The sequence below is a fragment of the Oryzias latipes genome, chromosome 17 (genome assembly GCF_053564925.1).
Source record: "Oryzias latipes strain Hd-rR chromosome 17, Olatipes_Hd-rR_3.1".
Classification (NCBI taxonomy): domain Eukaryota; kingdom Metazoa; phylum Chordata; class Actinopteri; order Beloniformes; family Adrianichthyidae; genus Oryzias; species Oryzias latipes.
Window position 1 is genome coordinate 21,630,000 of NC_136253.1, and position 23,546 is coordinate 21,653,545.

At 40.2% G+C, this 23,546-nt stretch overlaps 1 protein-coding gene across 8 annotated transcripts; it reads left to right on the plus strand.

The window, feature by feature from the left end:
• The first annotated feature begins 1,259 nt into the window (after positions 1-1,259).
• Positions 1,260-21,638, plus strand: xirp1 (xin actin binding repeat containing 1). 8 transcript variants are annotated; one of them, XM_078935489.1, is made up of 9 exons: positions 1,260-1,508; positions 2,819-2,959; positions 3,140-3,194; positions 3,262-3,564; positions 3,895-3,964; positions 7,895-8,016; positions 8,156-8,197; positions 17,711-17,841; positions 18,013-21,638. In XM_078935489.1, the coding sequence occupies exons 2-9, from the start codon at positions 2,829-2,831 to the stop codon at positions 21,404-21,406; spliced, it is 4,248 nt and encodes a 1,415-aa protein (XP_078791615.1). In that variant the 5' UTR covers positions 1,260-1,508; positions 2,819-2,828; the 3' UTR covers positions 21,407-21,638. The 8 variants fall into 8 exon arrangements, with proteins under 8 accessions (XP_078791615.1, XP_023820564.1, XP_020566592.2 ...); XM_023964796.2 differs by lacking the exons at positions 17,711-17,841; positions 18,013-21,638 and adding exons at positions 9,164-13,600; positions 14,040-14,642; XM_078935490.1 differs by having other exon boundaries at positions 1,272-1,508; positions 2,855-2,959.
• Positions 21,639-23,546: the final 1,908 nt, after the last annotated feature.

Below are 23,546 nucleotides of genomic sequence, written 5' to 3' on the forward strand. Positions count from 1 at the left end.
TGCAGGTTGAGTTGCGAAGAGCCTGTTTATTCGTCTGGCTTCATTGTCTCTTGTGTACCTCTTTAGGCGGCTGCTCAAGGCTAGGAGCCTTTGTTTGGCAGTTTCCAGTGCTTCAGGTATGGGCATCTGGCTGTATCTCTTAGGTACTTGCTTTCTCATTATACCTCTTTGAGCCTCTGTCAGCTTACTCACATCCTTCCAAGTTGCCTTGATTTTGGCCTCTAACCGTTGCTTCCATGGTGGGTACTGTTTTCTTCCATGGTTGCTCTTGTAGCCAAGCATCTCAAGGATCACTGCTGCTGAAGTGTAAACCAGTTCATTGGTTTCTGTGATGGCTGTGGTAGGAATTGCCCTCAATGCTTCATTCACAGTTTCCAGTAGACTTTCAGGCGGTACATCACTTAACCGTTGTAGCTGGTTATATATATATATATATATATACGCACTCCGTGTTTTTCTTGTTATTTCTTTCGGTTTGGACTATTTGTTTATAGTGACAACATGGCGCTCCGACCTCCGATCTCGACTGCAGCGGCAGAGGAAAGCGATATATTTGCTAGTCGTCACGATAGGTTAAATAAAGTTTCAGTTCAGAGAGAAAATTCACATCTTGAAGCTTGTTTTTGTCCAGCTGATGAAGCAAAAGTTCGTCATGTGTATGTTTTATTCTGTAAAAACACTTTGTGCTGCCTCCGGATAAAAATTTACTTGCACTTGACTAAAGATTTACCAGTTGGAATTACATCATTGTAAACTCTCAGAACTTTTACAACTTCGTTTTGCTTAAGAACTATCATTTTTTCTGACCACGATTAGGAAGAACACATGCCAGGAAAAATAATGTACTAGCGATACCAGTTACACATTTTCTGGAATTAAATAGGTCAAAGCAAATATTTCTAAGATGTATTGTTTTGTTCATTTTGTCATCTACCATTTTTCTCAATCAGGGTTTGGGTTGTGCACCATAAAAGGCTAAACATCATATTGTAAAAGCCAGTCAAATATAAATCTTCCTCTAAGTTAATGTGCAACAAAATCGACCATGTCAACACAATTGTTCCTGGACCTTTTGAACACCAGCTGACTGTCAAACGACCATCTACTACCAACATAAATGATCTCTGCATTGACCTACATGCACCGTCAGCTTTTCCTGTGCTTTAATTTAGTTTGTTGTCAGCAAGAAACCTGCAATTTATTTTTTATAATATGAAGTTTGAACACAATAAAGCAAAGAAGCATCAAAGTGAACGAGTGACGTTTGGAGTAGACGTAAAAGTCAGAGAAAAGACTTGGTTGTAGTTTTGGTTTGATCATTTTTCATGCTCAGAAGCAGAAAAAATCATCAGGTGATGTTAAGGTGCCAAATTTCATCTCCGGAAGTCCATGATCACAAGTCTTGAAAGGACTTTGGCCACCACAAACTGCTGTGTCTCATGAGAGGAGCTCTTAATCCTTAGGTAAAACAGAGAGGGGGAGATTCACCTGCAGGCTTTTCTGCTCAGGTATGTAGTTCTCATTTGATTTAAAACAGCAAAAAATGTCATTTTACAGTTATGTTTAGCTGTACAATAAAGTCAAGGTTCAGTTACAAAATAATTCCAAAAGGACTGATTTCAACTAGGAAAATTAATGTGACTAAATGCTTTTTCCATGTTACTGAAGTGATAAGGAAACTTCAAATTAACTCTTTTTAAAGTAACACACTTTTACCCTTGGGTTTAAAAAAGGTTTGATACAAAACTTGAGATTTTTATAAACATTAGCTGAGTCATGTGACTGAGCTTTTTTTACTGGTTAACTTCAGTTTCAACCCCTTCAACACCATACGTTGCTAAATTGCAATGTGCCATTAAATCCAGGACTCTATGTCATTTAGCATCACCTTTTTATATATTTTTAGAAATAAATTCAGGCATAAAGGGGTTAACTCTGAACATTCAGCAACATTAGGTTTGGGTTTAAAATCTAATAAATGTGTGATATTGTGTCTGACATGATTGGGATGAATGTGCACTGTAGCTCTAGATTTAAGGAACCATAGATTGTTAACCTTAAAACACAGAAAAGGCTTTACCATATGCTCTTTTATAAAGGGGTCAAAAATGACCCATGTCAAAATAACTGTATTTTTGTGCCATTTTGACGCTTTAATTAAAAAAACTATCATTTTTTAATTGATTGTGTTTCATATTTTGGAGCTACTCAAATTTACATTTAGCTGAATATGTTTTACAAATGTGTGTATCTGTTAAATTCTTATCTAAAGCTAACTGGAAAAACGTGTTTATATGGTGTGAAGGTCTGTTTTACCTTTATGCCATTTTGTCCGTCAACATTACTTTTACAGGCAAGTCCACCAGAGCCAATCTTTTGCACTCTTATTATACATAAAACTCTCCCAGTTTTAAGGCAAAACAAGAAAAAAAGAACAAGGAAAGTAAGATTTTAAACTATTACTGAGTTATGCAAAATGTGGCTGTGCATTCAAACAAAAGTCTAAATGGGTGACCAAAATTTACATCTTATAGGAAAAAAACTGCCCATGAAATTTGATAGAAATTTACTGCGGGTCGTTCAGACCCACTCCTGCATTTTACAACTATTTTGCTATATATTGATACAAGGCAAATAAAACATCATATCAGCAAAATATGAACTCATCTGGTCATTTTGACCCACTTGGTACTTTAATGCTTATATTGCGTATCGGGTAAAAATAAATTGACCAGTTTTCTCACTTGATAACGGGTCAACTTTGACCAAACACAATACAAATCATGAACTAATGTGGCAAAACCTTTCTCTGTTGTAGCTGTTGTTTGATGAGAATGGAGGTTTTTGGTCTTAGGAGGACTCAGTCCCTGAGGAGCCTCTCTGGGGCTCAGGAGAAGTCATGGGTCATGCCCACTGCAACAAACTGGAGTAGAAAGTCAGTTTCACAGCTGGTACAACAGTAAGTTTATTCCAAAAAGGAAATATTCAGTTCTTTCAAATATACACAAATACATTTTAAAATAACCTATTTATTAGCTCGGCTGACCTCTTTTTAACAGTTTCTTTGAAGAGATTTCTTAAAGTAGCTTAGCTGGTGTTTTTCTCTCTTAATAAATGTATAAATGTTGTGTTAAAACAGTTACCAAAGCTGTGCTGACCTGAGCAGTTGTAAAAAAGCTGAGCAGAAGCATGAGGTAAGGCAATAATCTGTCAGTCTGGTCCAATCTGATGACTGTTAAAATTTAGACAGCCTTTTGTCAGGTCTCAGGAAATTGTGTCGACGATGGCTGGAGATCTGAGAACAGGAAGAGTCAGGTCATGTGGGGATCAGGGAGACTCAGCGGTCATTCCAGGAGTCGCTCCATGGACTTCCTACCACAGAAGGACACGGTGGGCACCAGGGCTCTGTGTGCACTCTTTGAGTCCAAGGCCACCCTGCAGCAAAACTATAACAGCAGCCCGAGCCTCAACTCATTCTCTGCAGTGGATGGTAAAGCTAGGATTGACTTCCCCCTGCAGGACAGTGGAAGTCATAACATCACTCCAAAGAACGCCTGGATTCAGGTGAGATTTCTCCTCACGTTTGGAGCTGGAACAAAACTTGGTGCAAAAAAAGCGACAAAAAAAGGTTTAACTTTAAGTTATTCAAAGAAGTGTTTTTTTTTCAAGAAATCAAATTACTGACCAAGCGCCACAAACAAGTGAACTGAAAACGTTTGGAACATGACAAAAAGGTGGTTTAATCTAACTTTTATATGCAAAGAATTTTTATTTTTTGACTTTTCAAAGATAAAAAAGGAGACTACAGTTTGTAAACTGTAACTGCATTAAATTTCATGTCAATAGCGCAACAGCAACTATGAAATTTAAAAATGGCCTCTTATTGATCCACAGAGAACAACCCAGGAAGATATAGGAAAGCCCATGAATGGACGTTATAGCAGATCTGCTAGACACCCACACGGTGAGAGGAGGGTTTTGTATTCACACTCACTGACACCGGAGAGGGTAGATGGGATCAGGGGTCGAGCTCCTACAAAGACCTTGATTTATGCGCATATTTTGGCAATATGGTGTGTGGGCAGCTGTCCTGACTTTGAAAGACAATGTTGTATCTGCCGAGGAAATTTCTTTGAAACGTCAATGTGGGCACATTCATCTGTGTCCAGAAACATCCCCAGAAAATGAAACAGATATGTTTCGGTTCCATAAAGCAAACGTGTCAGGATCAAGGTCTTCAGGCTGCTCCATGGAGTCCATGCAGTGCTGTCTCATAGTAGAGGGGAAAATAAGCTAAAAAAAGACCAAGTGGTGTAGACAAATAACTATGTGTTTGGCTCACACCTTTAAGATAGAAGTGACGCAGTCCTTGCTCCTCTTTCAAAGTATTGGAACTGAAGTTGCTGTATCAGACTGATGATTTCACTTCGTGATGTTCGAGTCAAGGCTCAGAATGACTCAGGCACAATCTGATACAGGTAAACAATATGACCAAAGATATAAACTCAAACAAATGATTCATGGTTACTTTACTTTGAAGGTTTCACATCAACCCCAGTTAGTAAAATTACTAACACTTTACTTATTTTTATAAATAATTATTTAATTTAGCAAACTTTTGAATTCTTTTTTTTTTTTTTTGCCCAAAAATTCAAAAGCTTGAATTTTACAACTTAAAGATTGAGTTTAGCCGGAATGAGGAGTTAAAAGGAAACTGAACACACACACAATATCTCCAAATAACAAATGAAACATGTTTTTAACTGTTCGGGAAGCTGGAGTGCATGAAGAAAAGCCCATCCATGCAAAGTCCACACTGAAAAACACCCAGCTGGAATTCAAAGATACCACAGCACTGCTATTTTCACAGTGAACCTTTAAGAGTGGACCATCCACCTGGACATGTATTAACAGCAGTGGCAGCATGGGGGCAGTGCTGCTGAAAACAAACAAGAAAAAACAGAAGTGTCAGATTACGAATAGTTTTTCCATTACTTATGCTATATTCACCTGTGATGCGCAGTCAAGAATGCACTTAACACGGATTCTTATACGTGCTTTTAGCATATGGTGTTCCAAGAAATGAAAGACTTGGTGTCATATAATTCCAGGCAGAAACCCCAATTATTGATTTCTCCTTAATTATCCATTTTCTCAGCGTTGGCACTTTCATGAATTGATAAGGAAGCTACCCATACGTCACAACCAAATCCCAGTCCCTGATTGGTCAAATTTCTACTGGTTTAACTTTCACCGTGCGTTCAATGGCCGCACGTTTTGTACATAGAGCTGAAAACTGACATAAAAACACAAACACGTAAAAGCGAAAGATTTTGAACACGGAAGCAAAAATGCACATTTAACGCTTTTACATTCAGTTTTCATTGGAAGTGGCCACTTGAACACCAAGGGCACTATGAACGTACCAATAGAAGATGACTAATTTAACCACTGAATCTTTTTTGATTGACAGCTGACAGCTGAATTCTTAATCATTCAACATCCTTATTGGGTGTGTTCAAACAATTGACAGGACGAGGTTACATCATTTCTCCGCATAAATCAGTGAGCTATAGATCTATAAATGTTTTTTTGTGAACAAATCTTTTTCAATCTTGAAGCCTGAAAGTCTTCCTAGACTGCAGCAGTTGACTAAAATAGAAACATCTACAACTTCCTGTGTGTCATTTTATCTCGGACCAAGTGTCCACTGATACAATTTCTGGTCCCACCCAGTGCCTGTAATAGTGTGTGACAATGCAGCTGTGGGAAAGGGAGGTGATTGACTCAGGCTGGTAGCAGCAGCCAGCCCACCATCCCAAAATAGCCAAAGTCTTCTAGTGGGTCTGCGGGTGCAGATAAAATCAGCTGTCACAAAGGCCCCAGGACGAGGAAGAGCTCAGTTTGGGTGAGGACAGAGACTGTGTGAGACGATACAGGGAGTCTGATATTCAACACAACTGAGATAAAAGAGGAAGTGACACACATCGTTTAGTAAGTATAAATGACTCATCCGGATAGAGAGAAATTATGAAAATGTGTGGTTACTGTTATATTATGAAACTCCTGTGTAATATTGACTCGAAAAACTTACTTTAGAAGGTGTTTTATTATGTTGGATATAATTTAGAAGTGCAAAAATTGTACAATATTACTAATAATGCTGCAATCTCCATATTTAAATCTGGGTGTATAGTGTGTCAAAGCTGATTTCAGAATAGGGTACAATAGTTTTTATGTGAAGTAACACATTTTTTTGTAAATCACTAACCTACATAGGAGGAAAAATACAAATCAGGAAAGAAAATCTATTGCAGTTTTTTTGGACTTTAAAACGTTCTTGATAGCTGTCCCACCGGCGAGACATCTACCAATAAAATTCCAGACTTTAATATGATGCAATATGGAGATTTTATAATAGATGTTAGCTGTGAAAGGACTACTCACACAAGCATTCTGGTGTCCGAGTTCTTTTGTTTTCAGCTTTTTAACCCCTTGACACCTGAATGTATTTCCGGCAATGAAAAAAAAATCACTTGGGTTTTTGCTTGAAAGTATTTGTTAAATTAGATCATCAAGGGGTTAATATGACTATGCAACAAAGGCCAAAACAAGGATTTCAAGATCTCCGACCAACTCAGTCGCTTTGGTGTAACTCCGTCAAGCTGGATCCCATGGACGGGGAGATTTTTTTGTCTCTCTGGTTTTCATTAGCGTCTGTAAATGTGTCCTCAAACAGCTGATGGAGGTGAAGGTGATAAAGAACAAACAGCAACTGCTTTTCAGCTGTCAGCAGCTGAAAAACCACGCCCTGCGCCGCTAATAGCTCTTCTTCATCTCTTCTCTTCCGACCTGTATCAAAGAGATGTCAGCTTCTAGAGTGAGAAAAATCCCAAGGAAGTTGATTACACTTCTGCAAGTCAGTGAGGCTAAAATGCCGCCACAACATCCATCTATGTTGGCACCAAGCGGTTGGAACTAATCCCCGTTTTGCGGGACGAGTGTGTAAATGTGTGGTGATGAGTGACCTCCCCTCCAGGGAACGTGCACGGCCAGGGTTGCTTCATTCTGTCTGCTCACCCAGCTATGAAAATGCTTTAAGTCTGGCCTCGTGAGAGGCGCCAGCTTGCTGCTCCGTCCTTTTGTCCCACGAGAGCTTTGTGGGCATAATAGGGAGGTGTTTTTCAGTCCAGACATTAGTCACACATGAATAGCTTTTACATCACTTTGAACACTAATTCATTCAAATTGTTCAGAGTAGAAAAAAAAATTTTTTGGTTTGAAACGTTCATTTAAAGCAGTCAAAGGAGCTTTTCGTTGCCGGGTAAAACGATTCTCCTGTCGTGACTGTGGCTCAGTCGGTTGCATTCCTCAGGGCAGGTGTTGATAGTTTGATGGCAGAGAGCTCATTCAAACAATGTGCAAACCGTCTGTATCACTCCAGCTGAGCTTGCAGTTGCTGTTTTTCTTTCCTCCTTGGCGTCATGGTCACTCCATGGCATGCAGGCTGCTGAAGGTCCCAGGCAGTACGCCGAAACCCATTTATGTCGTCTGCTCTCTCAATCCAAGCCTCTAGAAAGTCTTTAATTTGAGAAAATGGTATCTTTTAATTTGCATCCTAAGAAGACAATTTAACAAAAGCTTCACAAGTTAGCTTAAAAGTGTTGCGATAAGACAAATACCATTGTCACTATATTTACCCCCACACTTGTCTAAAAATACACAAACATGCTGTTATCATACAGATTGTTGTGGACACTACACACAATCTTACATCCTTATATTGGAATACAGCTCAGTTTTACCTAAAAAAGTGTTTCAGGGCATCAAATATGGGCAAAACAAAATTTCAACTTCATCAAATATACTTTTAAAATTACTTTTGCTCTTGCAGATGACAAACATAACTCATCAGTGAGCAGTAGCAGGGCAACGACCTCCCCATCAGTCAGAGACAGATCAGCGCTCTATCTGTCAAGAGCAGCAGCAGACTCCACAGGAGGCCCAGTACATCCGGTGAGTTCCTGAAATGCTTCTCATTCCCTCATCAGACTCAGGTCAAGGCCTTTCACAGAAAAATTCCAATAAATCCCCAACTTGATGAATCATCAAACCAACTACCATCTAAACTCACGCTTAATCTTCTGTTGCGCAGGAAGTGACTGAAAATTCAGCTACAAGAACTAAAAGGAGCAAGGTATTGTTGCATTTTTCCAGCATGTGTGGTTTCATTTACTTTGTTTCCGTCGTTCTATGCATGCCTGATTTTAAGAGTTCAACATTTCTGTCTTTTGCTTTAAAAAAAAGTCAAAACTTTTAAGTTTTGTCTAAAAATGTAGTTAAAAGTCATGTTTTTGTGTTTTTTTAAATCTTTTTAAAATAGTGGCTACACAATATTTTTTGGTGAGATGGAGTGCCATAAACACAATAGGAGCTGTGATCATGGTGTGATATTTATTCAGAAGGTGACCACTACAGACTGAAAAATTATTCCCAACAACTTTGAACTAGAATAGAAATAAACTATTTTAATAATAAAAATAATAATAATGACTCAGATTTGTTTTTTCAAAGTATCATATTTGATACATCTGGCTCAACAAGTGATTAAAGCAGTGACATTTGATATTAGGATGAGTAAAAACAAATTATTGATAATAATTTATTGTTAGTCTTTTTTATTTTGTTCAGGGGGACTATTTTGTACATAAAAACTAAAACTACCACTGCAAATGTCATAACTTTGCTGCCTATGTATGGCTTAGCTAAAACTCTAATTACAACAAAAAAAAATATTTGCTAGCGTTTCATTAAAAGAAGGAAAAAATATTTTATGTTTTTTTTTTTAATTTTCAAACGAAGTTGGCTATCGGTGAGCTAAATTTAAGATACTTTAGGAAATGGAAAAGATGAGACCCAATTCTTCAGACTGTCCCGGAGGGTTCATGTTTAAAAAAATAACCAAAATGTGTGCATACTAACAGCAGTGAAGTGTACCGTTAACCCCGGTGTGACACAGGATGGTTTGCTGTGAAAAAACAACACAAAAACCTGGAAAAAGGTAAAGTATAACATCTTCTCTACATGCATGCCAGTCTAGATGTCCTCATTTATACATTCTGGTGCATGCTAAAGCTGTTACTCCTGTTTTCTTTTCTTCAAGATGGCCGAAGCAGTCAGTAAAGTGACAGTTTCTCAACCACGTCATGAGGAAGAAGACCTGCTTCCTCCTCCACCTCCTCCTGTACCACCTAGACCCACTGACTATGAAGATGCTACAGCCCTTCCTGTGCCTCCTCCTAAAGAAACCTTCTCCACATTCTACCAGCAGCGGCAGAAGAGCGAGCTGAAGAGGCTTTTCAAACACATCCATCCCGACCTGCGGGCGGGGCTCGATGATGCAGTGGATGACGATATCATGAAGGCAGTGCAGTCGGAGAGCAACCAGGACCAAGCCTATAGTGGTGAAGTGCAGTCTATGAAGTGGATCTTTGAGAACTGGACTCTGGACAACATTGGAGATCCCCACGAAACCAGAAAGTTACTGCTTGAGGAGGAGTTAAAAGGTGGAGATGTTAGAAACACCTCCCTAGTGTTTGAGGGCAACGACAGCCGTGTGCTCAAACCTGTTGAGCGTCAGACCTCAGTCATGGGAGATGTAAGAACATCTATGTGGTTGTTTGAGACCCAACCTTTAGATTCCTTCAATAAACCAAAAACTGAAGAGGGAGAACTTGTTGAGGCACTTCTGAGAGAGCCTATCCAGCCCGGCAACGTCAGAGGGACTCGACTTCTTTTTGAGTCCAAACCGCTGAGTGACTTGGGGCAATGTAACTCCTGTGAGGATCACACCTTCCTGAAGCTTAAATCAGAGCTTCAGGAGCAGAAAGGAGACGTCCAGAAGACAGTAAAGCTCTTCCAGACAGATCCTGGCTGTGCCATCAGAGACAACAGCGGTAACATCCACGAGATTAAATCCATCTGCAGGGAGGAGATCAACAGCAGTGAAATCCATACGGCTCGTTGGCTTTTTGAAACTCAGCCTTTGGATCTGATCAATAAAGGCGTTGATGGGGTGAAAATAATTCGGGGTATATCTCTGGAAGAAGGGCAGAAAGGAGGAGTTGATCAAAAGAGGTGGATGTTTGAAACTCAGTCGTTCGAAACAATTCAAGAAGCCATTGGCGCAGATAAGCTTGAGGCTCAAGTAGCCATCTGTCCAGGAGAGGCTGATGTCAGCAACAAAAAGAAGCTCTCTGAAAGGCAGCCACTGGTGAGTCTAAAAGGTGATGCTGCCGAAACATCTGTGGAGAAGGAAGAGGTTATTGGTGGAGATGTCAAGACTTCGCTGTGGCTGTTTGAAACACAGCCCATGGAGGCCCTTGGGGAAAATGATGAGGTTGGGCGTTTAAAGAAAATTACCATTTCAGCTGAAGAACAAGGAGGAGTAAAAGACAGAAAGCAAATATTTCAGAATGGCGGTATGCATAGGGACGTCTTGCCGAAAAAGCAGGTGATAGAGAAGGGGGATGTAAAGGGATTCAAGCAACTTTTTGAAACAATTCTCTTGAGCAAAAGTGCTGAAAGTCAGGAGAGTTTTGCTATAATGAAGACTATTGAAGGTGGAAATGTAAAAGAAAACAAACTCATGTTTGAAACAACTCCTTTATACGCAATAAAAGACAGTTCTGGAAACCTCCATGAAGTCACAACCGTCAGCCGGGAGGAATTCGTCAAAGGAAAAGTCAAAAACTACAAGTGGATGTTTGAGACCAAGCCCTTAGACGAGCTAGCAGATAGAAATGGAAACGTTGAGGTGATCAAAGGAATCACCAGACAGGAGGAGTGCACAGGTGACCTCAACATGGCTAAGTGGCTTTTTGAAACTCAGACAATAGATGGCATCCATTGTAAGGTCAACCAGACAGAAAAAACATCTTCAGACAGAGAGGAGCTTTGCAAAGGTGACGTCAAGACGTGCAAATGGTTGTTTGAGACCCAATCGATGGACGTTCAATGCGAAAAAGATGAAAGACTGAAGGATCAAGATTTAACTGACGGTACCAACGTCAGATCTATTACCTGGCTTTTTGAGTCCCAGCCTCTTGACAGCATCAAACAGGGTGAGCCATACAGTTTAAGACTATGCAGCACCGTTCAGGATTCTGTCAGATCACAAGTCGACGTTCAAACCGTCAAACATCTTTTTGAAACTGAGACCTTGGACAGAATAAGAAAGGATTCAGATTCAGAGCAAGACCTCAGGTGCATCAGTCAGGTTAACTTTCAGTCAGGTGACGTCTCTCGTGTCAAGGAGCTTTTTGAGTCCCAGTCACTTAACGAAATAGGATCTGAAATTGTAAAAGCTACTGAAAGCCAGAGCCAAGATGAAGAGATTGAAAAAGGGTCAGTTCATAAAGTTACTTGGATGTTCGAGAACTGCCCAATGAACTTGATCAACAAGGACAGCGACAAATCCAATACGCAGAGACTCAGTCAGGAAAGCGGCGATGTACAGAACAAGAAGTTTATATTTGAAACTTCCTCGCTGGACAAAATCCAAAAGGAGCCCCTTAAGCAGGTATCAGCCTCTGTGGAAGAGCCTGTGAGCAATGTTGACGTGAAGTCTAGCACCATGATGTTTGAATCCCTGCCACTGTATGCCATCAGAGACAAGGAGGGCCAGTTTCATGAAGTGACAACTGTGAAAAAGGAAGAGGTGATGAGTGGTGATGTTAGAGGAGCGAGGTGGATGTTTGAGACGAAACCGCTCGATGCCATCAAAGCGGAAAATGAAGTCTACGTGATACGAGCTGTCACGCAAGAAGATGTCAACAAAGGTGGTGTTGAATCAGCCAGGTGGAAGTTTGAAACTCAACCTTTAGACTCCTTTGGGGGCCAAGATGAACCTTCAGTCAGTGTTTCTGAAGACTTTGGAAGTATTAGTGTACAGGAAAATAAAAAGCTGTTTGAGTCTGAGCCATCGAACCAGAAGTTTGTGAGAACGGTGAGTGTCACTGATGTCCAGCGGGGTGACGTGAGAACTTCGACCTGGCTCTTCGAGAATCAGACCATTGACCATCTGAAGGGGGAACCTGAGGAACAGAGTCCAGTGAAAATTGTCCACAGGGAAGACAGCCAGAAGGGAGATGTAAAGCGCTGCACTTGGCTATTTGAATCCAACCCGCTGGACAAAATCAAAGACTCAGAAAACACTACAGTCCAAGGTGTCGAGGAGATTCCTAAAACCGACGTAAAGTGCACCACCTGGCTCTTTGAGACCACCCCACTGGACAAAATCACAGCCAACAGCGTGGCTGATACTCTTTCATACTTACACCAGAATCATTTTGTGCAATCGAGTGGCATTATTATAGAAACTAATGAAGGCAAGAGTATTACCATGGCAAAATATCTGCTTGAGAGTAACACGGGCGTTCAGATTCAGAAGGAGGATGTGGTTCAAGGCAACATAAGTAACATCATGCTCCAGCTGCTGCTAACGCCGACTCTGGCCCCACAAATCACGCTTCTGAGACAAACAGAAAAAGGTGAAGCTAACACCACAGTGGTTGAGCTTCCAGTCTTGGAGTTGACTGACTCTACCACTTTTGAAAGTGATCAAAGAGCTAGAAACATTGTTCAAACAATAGATCAGCTTCTCATTCCAAATAAGAACCTCAAGAAGGGAATCATAATGCAAGAGACTGGAGAGGGACGAGCAGAAATGTCTGTTTATTCACTCTACATCAACAAAGAAACCAGAACAGAGAGTCATGTCACAGAGAAAGGAGACGTTAAGTCTACGATTGGAAACCTGCTGGCGTCTGCTCAAAGTCAAAGACCAGCAGTTTCATGCAGAGTGGACGAAAGTGAGAAGGGAAACGTGAATTTGTTAAAAAGCTGCATTGAAAAAGGAGACCTTGAATATCTGAGGAGTCTTTATGCTGAGGCATCTGAGTGTGAAGCTGATGGCGGCCTGTTGGTGAAGGAGCAGTTTGACACAGTGCATGGGAGTGTGAAGGAAGCCAAGAGAAGCCTTCACCAACAAAAGGAGCACATGGAAAGATCCATCTGTGACGTTTTACCGGGAGACGTAAAGAATGCCAAAAAGGTTTTCTCCTCTGAGTGCGCACTTAGCATTGAGAGCTGCATACTAAAGGAGGAAATCATCCCTGGAGATGTCTCATCAGCAAAGAAGCAACTTTTTGTGAAGCAACCAATAATTTTGGACAAAGAAGAGGTGGTTCCAGGTGATATCAAAGCAACCATGGAGTCTTTGGAGCTTGCAAAAGAGCAGAGCAGGCACATGGAACGGGAAATCATTGTGCCTGGAACTATCTACGACATAGACCTGTCAACCCATGGTCCCGTAGAAGAAGGGAATCAAGCACAAAAGGAAGTCATAATATCTGGAAACGTAAAAGCAGCAAAAAGATCTCTTGAAATGGCAAAACAGCAAAGCATGCACGTGGAGCGAGAGTTGGTTGTTCCTGGAAAAATATTCAACTTGAGCACTGTGGCCCAAGAAGAAAGTTCCTCCACTCTGGTGCAATCTTCTTCCTCCACCAAGTGCCAGCAAATCAGGACTCATCCCAAGGTCAGTGATGCAGAGAGAGATCATAGAGGTCAGATTTTTTTTGAGGCTAATCAATCAAGTCCATTTGTAGACAATAGTTGTGCACCAGAGTCAATGCCACCTTCTGATGTTTGCGATTATAATGGTCACACAACTGAAGATGAGACAGAGGAGATTATTATGGGAGATGTGAAGGCAGCGATCAGGTCTCTGCAGAGTCCACCGGCAGATCACAAGGTTGTAGAAAAAAACAACATTGTTAGAGGAAATATGCAATTGGCTTTGGACTCTCTGGAGAAATCAAATATAAATGTGTCCAGAGGAGACTACAAAGCTGCCATGATATACAGGAATTCAGGCAGGGCTTCTCCTTGTTCAAGGAGAAGCAGAACTGTTCACAATCATTGTGCTGTGGTGTCTGTGCCTCCATCTGACACAACGTTATCTCCTTCAATTTCAGTAACCTGTGAAGGACAGCCAGCCATAGCAACACAGAGTCCATCCCCCAACCCTATAGCACATGGAAACACTAGTGTGTCCTGGTCTGAAGGAGTAACGCCATCTTTACCTCCCGAAAAGGGTGAAAAACCACAGGAGCAGAAGCCAGCTTTACCACCAAAGCCACAATGGATGAAATCCGTGGCCCCTGAAAGACCAACTCCGGCCCCCAGTGCAGCGTCTCCCCAGACACAAAAACAGCCAGTTCCTACGTCTCCCCAAAGCAAACAACAAGATATCCCAACTCACCGAACAATGAACAAATATGCAGATGAAGTCGATATTAACCAAACAATTGACTCAAAGATTGAGGAAACACAAATGTTGTCAATTACAAAGAGGAAAGCAGACTTCCAACTGCCTGAAAATGATGACGGTCTGATAAAGAAAATAAATGCAGCTGAGGAGATTCAGATGTGGAAGAGGAACCATGCAGGAGAAGGAAAAGAGGAGATGAATACCAGCTTCCAGTCTGTTGTTCAGAAGTTTGACAGACAGGACAGTGATGTTTCCAACCCAAGATTTGTGCTGCCGAAGAAGGTTAAAGTCACAAATGACGCAAAAACAGATAAAAGCGACACTGTGGCGCAAACGTCCCACATTAACAGTTCAGTCAAGGCATGGCACTCACATTCAAATGAACAGCAGAAACCAGTATGTCAGGAAAAAGTTGTTCTCAGAGAGAAAAAAGTGAGGGAGACAGAAAATGAAAGAAGACAAAGGCTTTCTGTCCACAAGGAGGAGATCATGAGAGAAAATGAGCAGGCAGCCATGGAAATTTTTGAAAATCTAAGGAAACGGGAGGAGCTCAAAGGAGTCCTTTCTCAGGTGAAGGAGATAGAAGGAGAGACCTCCGCAGAGGAGAAAAGCTCCATCAAGACGTTGTATGTTCCCGAGTGGATGGTGACGTCGAATAAAACTGCAAAGCAAAGTAAAACGGCTGCAAAGAAAGTTGAAGCAGAAGCGCAGGATGATGATCTAGAGAGCATCTCGTCCGTTGAGATGGCATTTGAAGATCTGGAGAAGGCTAGCAAAGACATACGGAAGCTGAAAGAACAGACGTTAACAAAGCTTCTTGACATTGAAGAAACAATAAAAAAAGCTTTATATTCTGTGTCCAATCTAAAATCTGAGGCGGACATTGCAGGACTGTCAGGACTGTTTGACGAGTCTATGAAAACAGAGCAAAATCTTCAATCTGCCAACAACATTAAGAAGATAAGTATTGTATCAAGCAAGACCAAACCAGTCTGCGCCAAAGAGACGACAGATTTAAAATGTCCTAAAGAAGAAGTTCCCAAAAAAAGACTTGTCCGGCAATCATCCTCTCAATCCTCCCCTTCGTTTATCTCCATTCACTCAGCAAGAAAGCCTATGGAGCAACCAAAACCCACCATGATGACGTTCAAACCACAAGCTGATGGCGCCAATCAGAGTTTGGATCGTCCTCAACAGCAGGTCAGTGTGCTGGAAGTCAAGACCCTTCCAGAGAAACCTGCAGGAATAATTGACACCAAGACGGTCAGAGAAACATATGAGGAAAGCGATGGCTTTGGCAACGTGTTTGTGTCTTCTGTGACTTCAACATTCGTCTCTAACCATTCTGACAGTAAAGCATCTGCTCTGTTTGAAGCAATGGGGAGTCCAACCAGGTACGAAGCTGTGACTTCCCCTTTGATGAGACGACCTAGACACCCCTTTGATGATAAAGTATTTAGCCGCCCCAAAGAGGAAGGGACAGTTTTTGTAACTTTTAGCAGACCCAAGTAAAACCACATATTCCTTTGTAACTTTATCAACATAGGCTTTTAATTTCTTTAATATTTCTATTATGTGGTAATGTAAAGTTTTCTTGTTTGGCCTAAACAAATGTTATGAGTCTTTGTCTTATAGATTTTATACTGCAACCATTGTAAATTCTGTTGTGTTAGTTGTCAATAAAACAAACGTTAAAAAAAACGTAAAGTTGCAAAACCTCATTCCTATGTAAAATACATTTGTTGAAATTGAAATGTTTGCAAGTTCACAGACATATGCATATATTTTTACAAGTACAGATCAAACAAAGTCTGGATTAAAATCAAAATAATCAGCTGCACACATAATATTGCGCCACATTTTTTTTCTTAACCCTTGTGCTATCTTAGATGACCCCACCCTTACATTGACGTGTTCTCCCTACCATGACAAAGGTGGATAAAGGTGGAAAGATTTCATGTAATCCATGGACACCAGTGAAGATCACAAATCATTGAAGAAAAAAGGTCCAGAGCACTGTCTAGTGGGTCTAAATTACCCAACTCCCAACGTTAAAGTGCCTAGGATAGCACTAGGGAGAACACGTCAATGCAAGGGTGGGGTCATCTAAGACAGCACAAGGGTTAAAGGGGTTAACTACTGCTCAACCCAACAGTGAAGCACTTTTAAAATTAATGTTTTTAAAAACATTGAATGAATATGTGTATTACTTCCCCAAGCCAATAAGCAGCAGATAAAACTTTTTTTAAATTGATTTTGCCTTGGTTGGGTAGTAAAACTAGGATATGGTGCTTTTTAAAGGTAAAAAAATATTTTCCAACAATTTTTACAAAAAAGCCAATTTATCCTTGCCCATTCTGATTATGTCCAATAAGTTACACCAACGATTTTATGAATTTAGCTCCGGAGTCTGCAACCTGAGGCTCTATCATCCTTCTATCGTGGCCCTTTGCTTTAAAAAATGCAAATTCTTTCAATGAATAATATATTGTTTAAGTTTTGTTATTTGTGTTTACATTATAAAATGGAGGCGATCATTCATTAGTAAAAATAACTTTTTTTCATCAATGCTGACATAACACTAAAACAAGGTCTTTTGTTTTTACCAGTACTCATAAACTTCAACATGTCAGATAACTGAGCAAAAGGATGACATAAGGCTTATTCCACTGTCAGAGCTGTGTTTTATTTGGAAAAAGACAACAATGCAAATATTATTCTCTGCTGCACACTAATCTATGGTTGATGTTCAAAAGCATAGTTCTTAATGCATTTACATGTATAGAGTTTTCCAAATTGTATCCTATGTTGTCATGTTTATGTAAATGCAAAAAGAAGACGCAGCAAAGTCATGATAATAGGAAATGTCATGTTTGACTTTTTTGCATTTTTAATTCAGGTAAACCTACTGCAGCAGGCAGATATGATTTGACAAATATGATATTTAACTTTGAAAGGACCTCATATGAACCTCAGTTTGAACCAAAAGAAGCAATACGAATAAAACAAAAACAATAATAATTCAATTTTTGTAAATCTTAGAAAGCTACATTTGATAAATTAACCTCTTGATCTTAACAAAAGCATAAATAAAGTGTATCTTTCTAAACAATAAATTAAGGTTTAGTGACTTTCGCTGAATTTTAGTCAGTAAATAACTGAACCAAACGGCTTGTTTGGCATTAAAGGTTGCAGACCCCTGATTTAGATAGTATTTTTGATTGTTTAAACTGTATTTTACTATACGTACATATGAACATATGTACATTTCATTCAAGCTAAATTATAGGTATGTATACCTTTAAGGACAAGTGATGCAAAATAATTAATTTTACATTTCAAAAATATAAAAATTGTTATTATTTTTTATCATAGTTTCAGCCTCCAACAAAGGAAATGTGTTCTGCCTGTTTGACACCCGTCTACCCTATGGAGAAAATGGTGGCAAGTAAACTAACGCTTCACCACAAGTGTTTCAGCTGTAAATACTGCAAGAAGAAGCTAAGGTAAGACATTTAAACATCAAAGCAAAAATTCTGATTCATAAAATAATTTAAAATTTAGTGGCTCAACGAGGCTGATATCGACTTTCATGTAGTGAGGATTTCTTATCCTTGAGTCCCAGCACTTGATTAGACAAATAAACAACCTTTTTTTGTTTGTTTGTTTTTTGGCAGTATTCACAACTATTCATCACTTCACGGAGAGTTCTACTGTGTTTCTCACTACCAACAGCTTTTCAAAAGGAAGGGAAATTATGATGAAGCATTTGGGCACACACCACACAAAGACCGCTGGTTCAACAAAAACAAGGCAGCAGATGAGCCAGATGCCAGATCCCCTTTCAAAATGATCAAAAATTACTTAAATTGCTCTGCTGAATCCATCCCTGCTAAATCCACTGAAAGCAAATCTGGACATAAAAGTGTGGCTGATGTAAAGGGCAAATTAAAAATAAGTTGGCCACCAGAGAAAAAGAATCCTGGAGTTAGTGCATCACAGCGATCTTTTGTTTCAGAGCAGAAAATTGAGAAATCTGAAAAAGACAACAAGGCGACAGGTCGAATTGACTCAGGGCAATGGAAAACTGAAAGAGTCCAAAACAGAATGGAAGTGAGGGATATGCGGGTGAAAGAACAATCGAAGTCTCAGGGGTTTGTTTCATCTGAAATTGTGCCTTTAAAGAAACCAAACCAGTCCAGTGGGACATCAAAGGCAAGACATATCCATGACACGATCACTGCCAGAGCACCAGAAAAACTCATTTCTGTTGTTAACCAAACCAAGGATCAAAAAAAAGTGTCACCAAACCCAAAACCAAGCAAGACGTCAACATCCAACGGATCAGACAAAGGCAAAGTTCGGAAATCTGTCCATTTTGCTCCAAATATCGAAGTTGTTCAGTGTGAAGAAACTAATCAACCAACCTCAGAAGGTAACTCTAAAACAATCCCACATGAGTCGGATAAAATAGATAAATCTGACAACAAAGCTAAAATTGGCATCAACAATCACAAGATTGAGGTGTCCAATGAAAAACCTGAAAACAAAAACTATGAGGTAAAGGGGGAAAAAACAAAACAGGAGAAAGAGGTGGAAGTGCAGAACAGTCAAGAAATTCCACGAATAGGCAATACAACCCTGACTGGACCAACAGAAGAGGCTGAGCCTTCACTCAACTCCCCAAACATCTGTTCAGCTCAAGGCATTACAAGCCAAATAGAACCACCAGAAACAGAAGCATCAGCAAAACCAGCCGGTACACAAAGATCAGAAGATTTTAACCCTGCACAAAACTCTGCAAGGAGTCAGGGCAGAGAAGCGATCAGCTATGAGAAGAATGAAAACCAGCAACAAACAAGTGATTCAACCCAAGATGAACCAAACAGCATTGATCAGAAGAAGCCTTTGCCAAGAACAAATTCAAGAACTAAACTGGGATCCTTGTCCAAAGGAAAGAGTCCTTTGTCAAAGCTTTTCACATCAAGTGGAAATGACAAACCCTCCAAGGTTGAGCCCAAGGACACCAAGAAACCTGATGTCAAACAAAGCAGTGGACTCTTTGGAAAACTGTTTCACTCATCCTCAGATACCACGAAAGTGGCCTCACAAGACAAAGCACGAGCCAAACCGAATACTGCGACAAAAAAAGCAGAGAAGGAAAATGATGGGACAAAAGACGAGCAAATTCAGAAAGATGTTTCCAAAATTGCATCTGTGGAACCATATCCAAGACACCTTACTATTACACACCCTTCTAAACCAGATCATTTGAGGGTTGCTAAGGCACATCCTTCTATACCAGATCTTGCAAACTTTACTGAGATACATCCTTCTGAATCAAATTCTTCAGGCCTTAATGAGTCACGTCCTCCTGTAAAAGACGATTCAAGCCTTAGTGAGACACATCTTTCTAAACCAGATTCTTCGAACCTTACTGAGATACATCTTTCTAGACAAGATCCTTCAAGAATTACCAAGGGCCATCCTTCTGAACCAGATCCCCAGAGATTTATGGAGGCCCATCTTTCTAAACAAGATACATCAAACCTCACTGAGGCCAATCCTTCAGAACTAGATTCTCCAAACCTTACTGAAGTACATCTTTCTGAACCAAATCCTTCAAACCTTACTGACTCCAGCCATTCTGAACCAGATCCTTTTAACCAGACAGAGGCCTATCCTTCTAGGAAATTTCCTTCCAGACTTACTGAGGCAGATCCTACGGAAAAAGATCATCTAAGACTTGCTGAGGCACATCCTTCTGGGAAAGACAATTTAAGCCTTACTGAGGCACATCTTTCTGAACTAGATCCTTCAAACCTTATGAATGCCATTCCTTCTAAACCAGGTTCTTCAAGACTTACTGATGCCAGTCCATCTGGACCAGATCCTTCAAGACATACTGAGGCACATTCTTCTGAGAAAGATCCTTTAAACCTTACTGAGGCACAATTATCTGAAACAGATCTTTCAGAGCTTACTGAACCTCATCCTTCTAAAAAAGATCAATCAAACCCTTCTGAGGCACATCCTTGTGAGAGGGATTCTCTCAACCCTACTGTGAAACATCTCTCTGAACCAGATCTTTCAAACCTTAACCAGTCACAATTTTCTGAGCACAGCAATTTTGATCTGTTTGATGAACCATCTAGTGTACCTCAAATGCCTTTAACTGAACAAAATGATAATCAAACAGGTGAAGAGGAAAATTCTACAGGTGAAGAGTCAGATTTACAAGGCATCAAGACTTCAGGCCTTTCTACAGATGATCCTGGAGTTCCTCTCAAAAGTCATCCTGACATCTTGATAAATGATCCATTCACTGATTATATTTTTGACAAAGATACCAGTTCGGCCCTCTTTGGTAATGTGCCCAATCAAATAAATGCAGAAGAATCTTCTCCAAAGCCAAATATGCAGTCTAATAAACAAGATAAAATACAGGCTGACCACCAGGAGCTTCTGGGTCCCTGTAACAGTTCTGATTTGTTAGACACCCCAACTCTTTTTTCATCTTCCCTCACTGACACAGCTGTACCGACAGCTGCTGCAATGAAAGAATTGAGTCTGTTTGACTTTCCGTCAGAGGTTGTGCCAGCTGCCAGTGACTCAGCACCTCTCAAGCAAAACGACAGTTCAGATCCTTTCTGGTCCGTCAACCCAGTGAGTGAACAAAGTGCTGATTTTGACACATTTAGGCAGAATGACCTGTTCTCTCTGCCTCTTGTTAATGCAGATGATCAAACTAAAGCTCCCACCAGTTATTTTACTGATGACATCTTTGGCGTTTCAGACAGCTCAGGCAGTGCAGATGCATTTCCACAGTTGCTGAGCACTCCAGCTCCTTTTAACTCACAGGGGAATTTGCTCGTGGCTGATGCAGCTTCTACTGCTGCTCCCTCGGCCCCGATAGATCTGTTTGGAGATGGCATGTTTACAGCACCAGTACCACTGCTGTCGGTGGCAGAGCCAAGCGGTGTGAATGTAGACACTCTGATGGTGTCAGAAAACAGTACTGCTGAGCAAAAATCAGAGAGCAGCAGCTGGATAGATGATTTACTGGGATAAGTGTGTTTGTATGAGATGCTTTTTTTTCCTTCTAAATCTCCTCTTTTAAAAGAAAAAATGTATACGAATTTCCGACTTAATTTTTATAATCAACAATTAAATTTTAGTAGCAAAACTAAAGTGATTAAATATTCATTATACAAACTGTGAAGTATCGATGTGAAAATTGTTTTTCCCAAATGTATTAACAAATGTAAAAATACAATTTCAAGAATTAAAAAATTTGGGTTGATGTTTTTTTCTTCTTCAGGAATATTTAAAGTTATTTTCAAATATTTAAAAAATAGCACTGGTCTAATAAAAGTAAAAAGTGAAACTCTATGTTCCACTTTAACTTATTAAGACCTGGCGTCCACACGCGAGGACATCACATTTTGGGATACATTAACACAGTATTTAATTCTGCTTATCTGGGGCCCTGAAACTATGAAATAAAAAGGACTTATCATAAAAGAGCTCGGGTCTTAAGAAGTTTAAACTGGAGGAAGACAAGGATGACACGAAAAACAGGTTTTCATGACTTCTTTTAACAACAAATTGAGCCTTCTGGTGTTTCTGCACATCAGGTTTTTCCATTACTGAGAACAGAAATGTGGGTTGGTTCAAGATTCACAGAGTAAAAGAAATTAGAATTTAATTTTTTAAATCTGATTTAATGTGAAGTAGAAGGGATAACTTAATATAACAAGATCATAAAGTTTGATTTTAATTCAGATGATACAAAGAGATCCAAACTCACCCAAAGACTGTAAAAACAATAGACGAATCGAGCTGTTACGTTACCCATAGAAAATGCCATACCTCCGGCCCCCGTTAAATGAGGAAATCCCTCACCATTGCTTCCTGATACGGGCGGCGCCATCTTAAAACTAGTCGACAGCTATTGGTCCGAGTCGCTCTGAGTCATTCTATCTATGGCAATGGCGACAGTAGTTGCCATTGATACGATGACTCCGAGCGACTATGACCAATCACTTAGTCATTTAACATCTGCACAAAACTGCTCCACGTTTTATCAATCAGTGGTGGAGAGTGCTCTCCTCTATGCTGCTGTGTGCTGGTGCAATACCATCAAGAAGAACATCTCCAGGCTCAACAAGATCATCAAGAGGGTGAGCTCTGTGGTGGGACTGAAGGTGGATCTTGTGGAGGAAGTGGCAAAGCAGAAAACTCTGACCAGGTTCAGGGCCATCATGAGGAATCCCTCACATCCCCTACATGAGGCCTTCACCAGCAGAAGGAGCACATTCAACAACAGACTGCTGTCCCAGCGCTGCTCCACAGAAAGACTGAAGAAATCTTTTGTTCCTCGTGCCATCAGGCAATACAACTCTCTGGCAGGGTATCTTAAAAGTTATTTCTTGTCATTTTTATTTATTTTCTATTTCATTTTTTTACCCACTGATTTTGTAATTGTTTATCTATTTACTTTTTATCTATTCATCTTTTTAGTCTATTGCTATTTTTACTATTTTTATTGTTTTTAATGTGTGTATGTGTTTTATGAGTGTGAGCAGATGGCCATTTGGGAATAGGGATTATTAAAGACCTATTCTATTCACAGTCAACTGGTTTCAACATGGTGCCCCCCGTATCAAGAAGCATGGGTACTTCCTCTTAGGGAACATGAGAAGGGAGGGATTGAGCTGTCCATTGTTTTTATGGTCCATGAACTCACCTCAGGTCTGAATGAGTTGATAAAACTAAGTGCTGACATGTAAGGGTTAATGGCCGACTAAGTGTTCGGTTATTACTTTTTAACGCACGCCGTGGAAGCCTGAACCATCCGCGAAGTGCGTTTAAAAAGTAATAAAGCACACTTCGAAGGGCCATTAGACCGCTTATACCATGGTCACTTACAAAAGCAATACATATTAACCAGTTTTTAGTCCTTAATTCTTGTTTTTTTTTCGATTTGGATCGCTATTCTCACAAAAAGCGGACTATAGTCCGCGTCGCGCAGCACCACCGCTGCAGTCAAGATTCGGCGATATATATATGCTGATCGTCCCGATGGGTTGAATAAAGCATCAGTTCAGAGAGAAAGTTCACCTGCTTGTTTTTGTCCAAATGATGAAGCAAAAGGTTGTTTTAAAGAAGCCGGCGCAGTGATACAAAACATTTAAAATAGGTGACCGGA

Coding starts and splice junctions, on each gene's coding strand:
- xirp1 (XM_020710933.3), top strand. CDS start 2,829: ATGAGAATGGAGGTTTTTGGTCTTAGGAGGACTCAGTCCCTGAGGAGC. Junction 3,965..7,894: donor ATCTGCTAGACACCCACACG/GTGAGAGGAGGG, acceptor TTGCTCTTGCAG/ATGACAAACATAACTCATCA. Junction 8,017..8,155: donor CAGGAGGCCCAGTACATCCG/GTGAGTTCCTGA, acceptor TCTGTTGCGCAG/GAAGTGACTGAAAATTCAGC.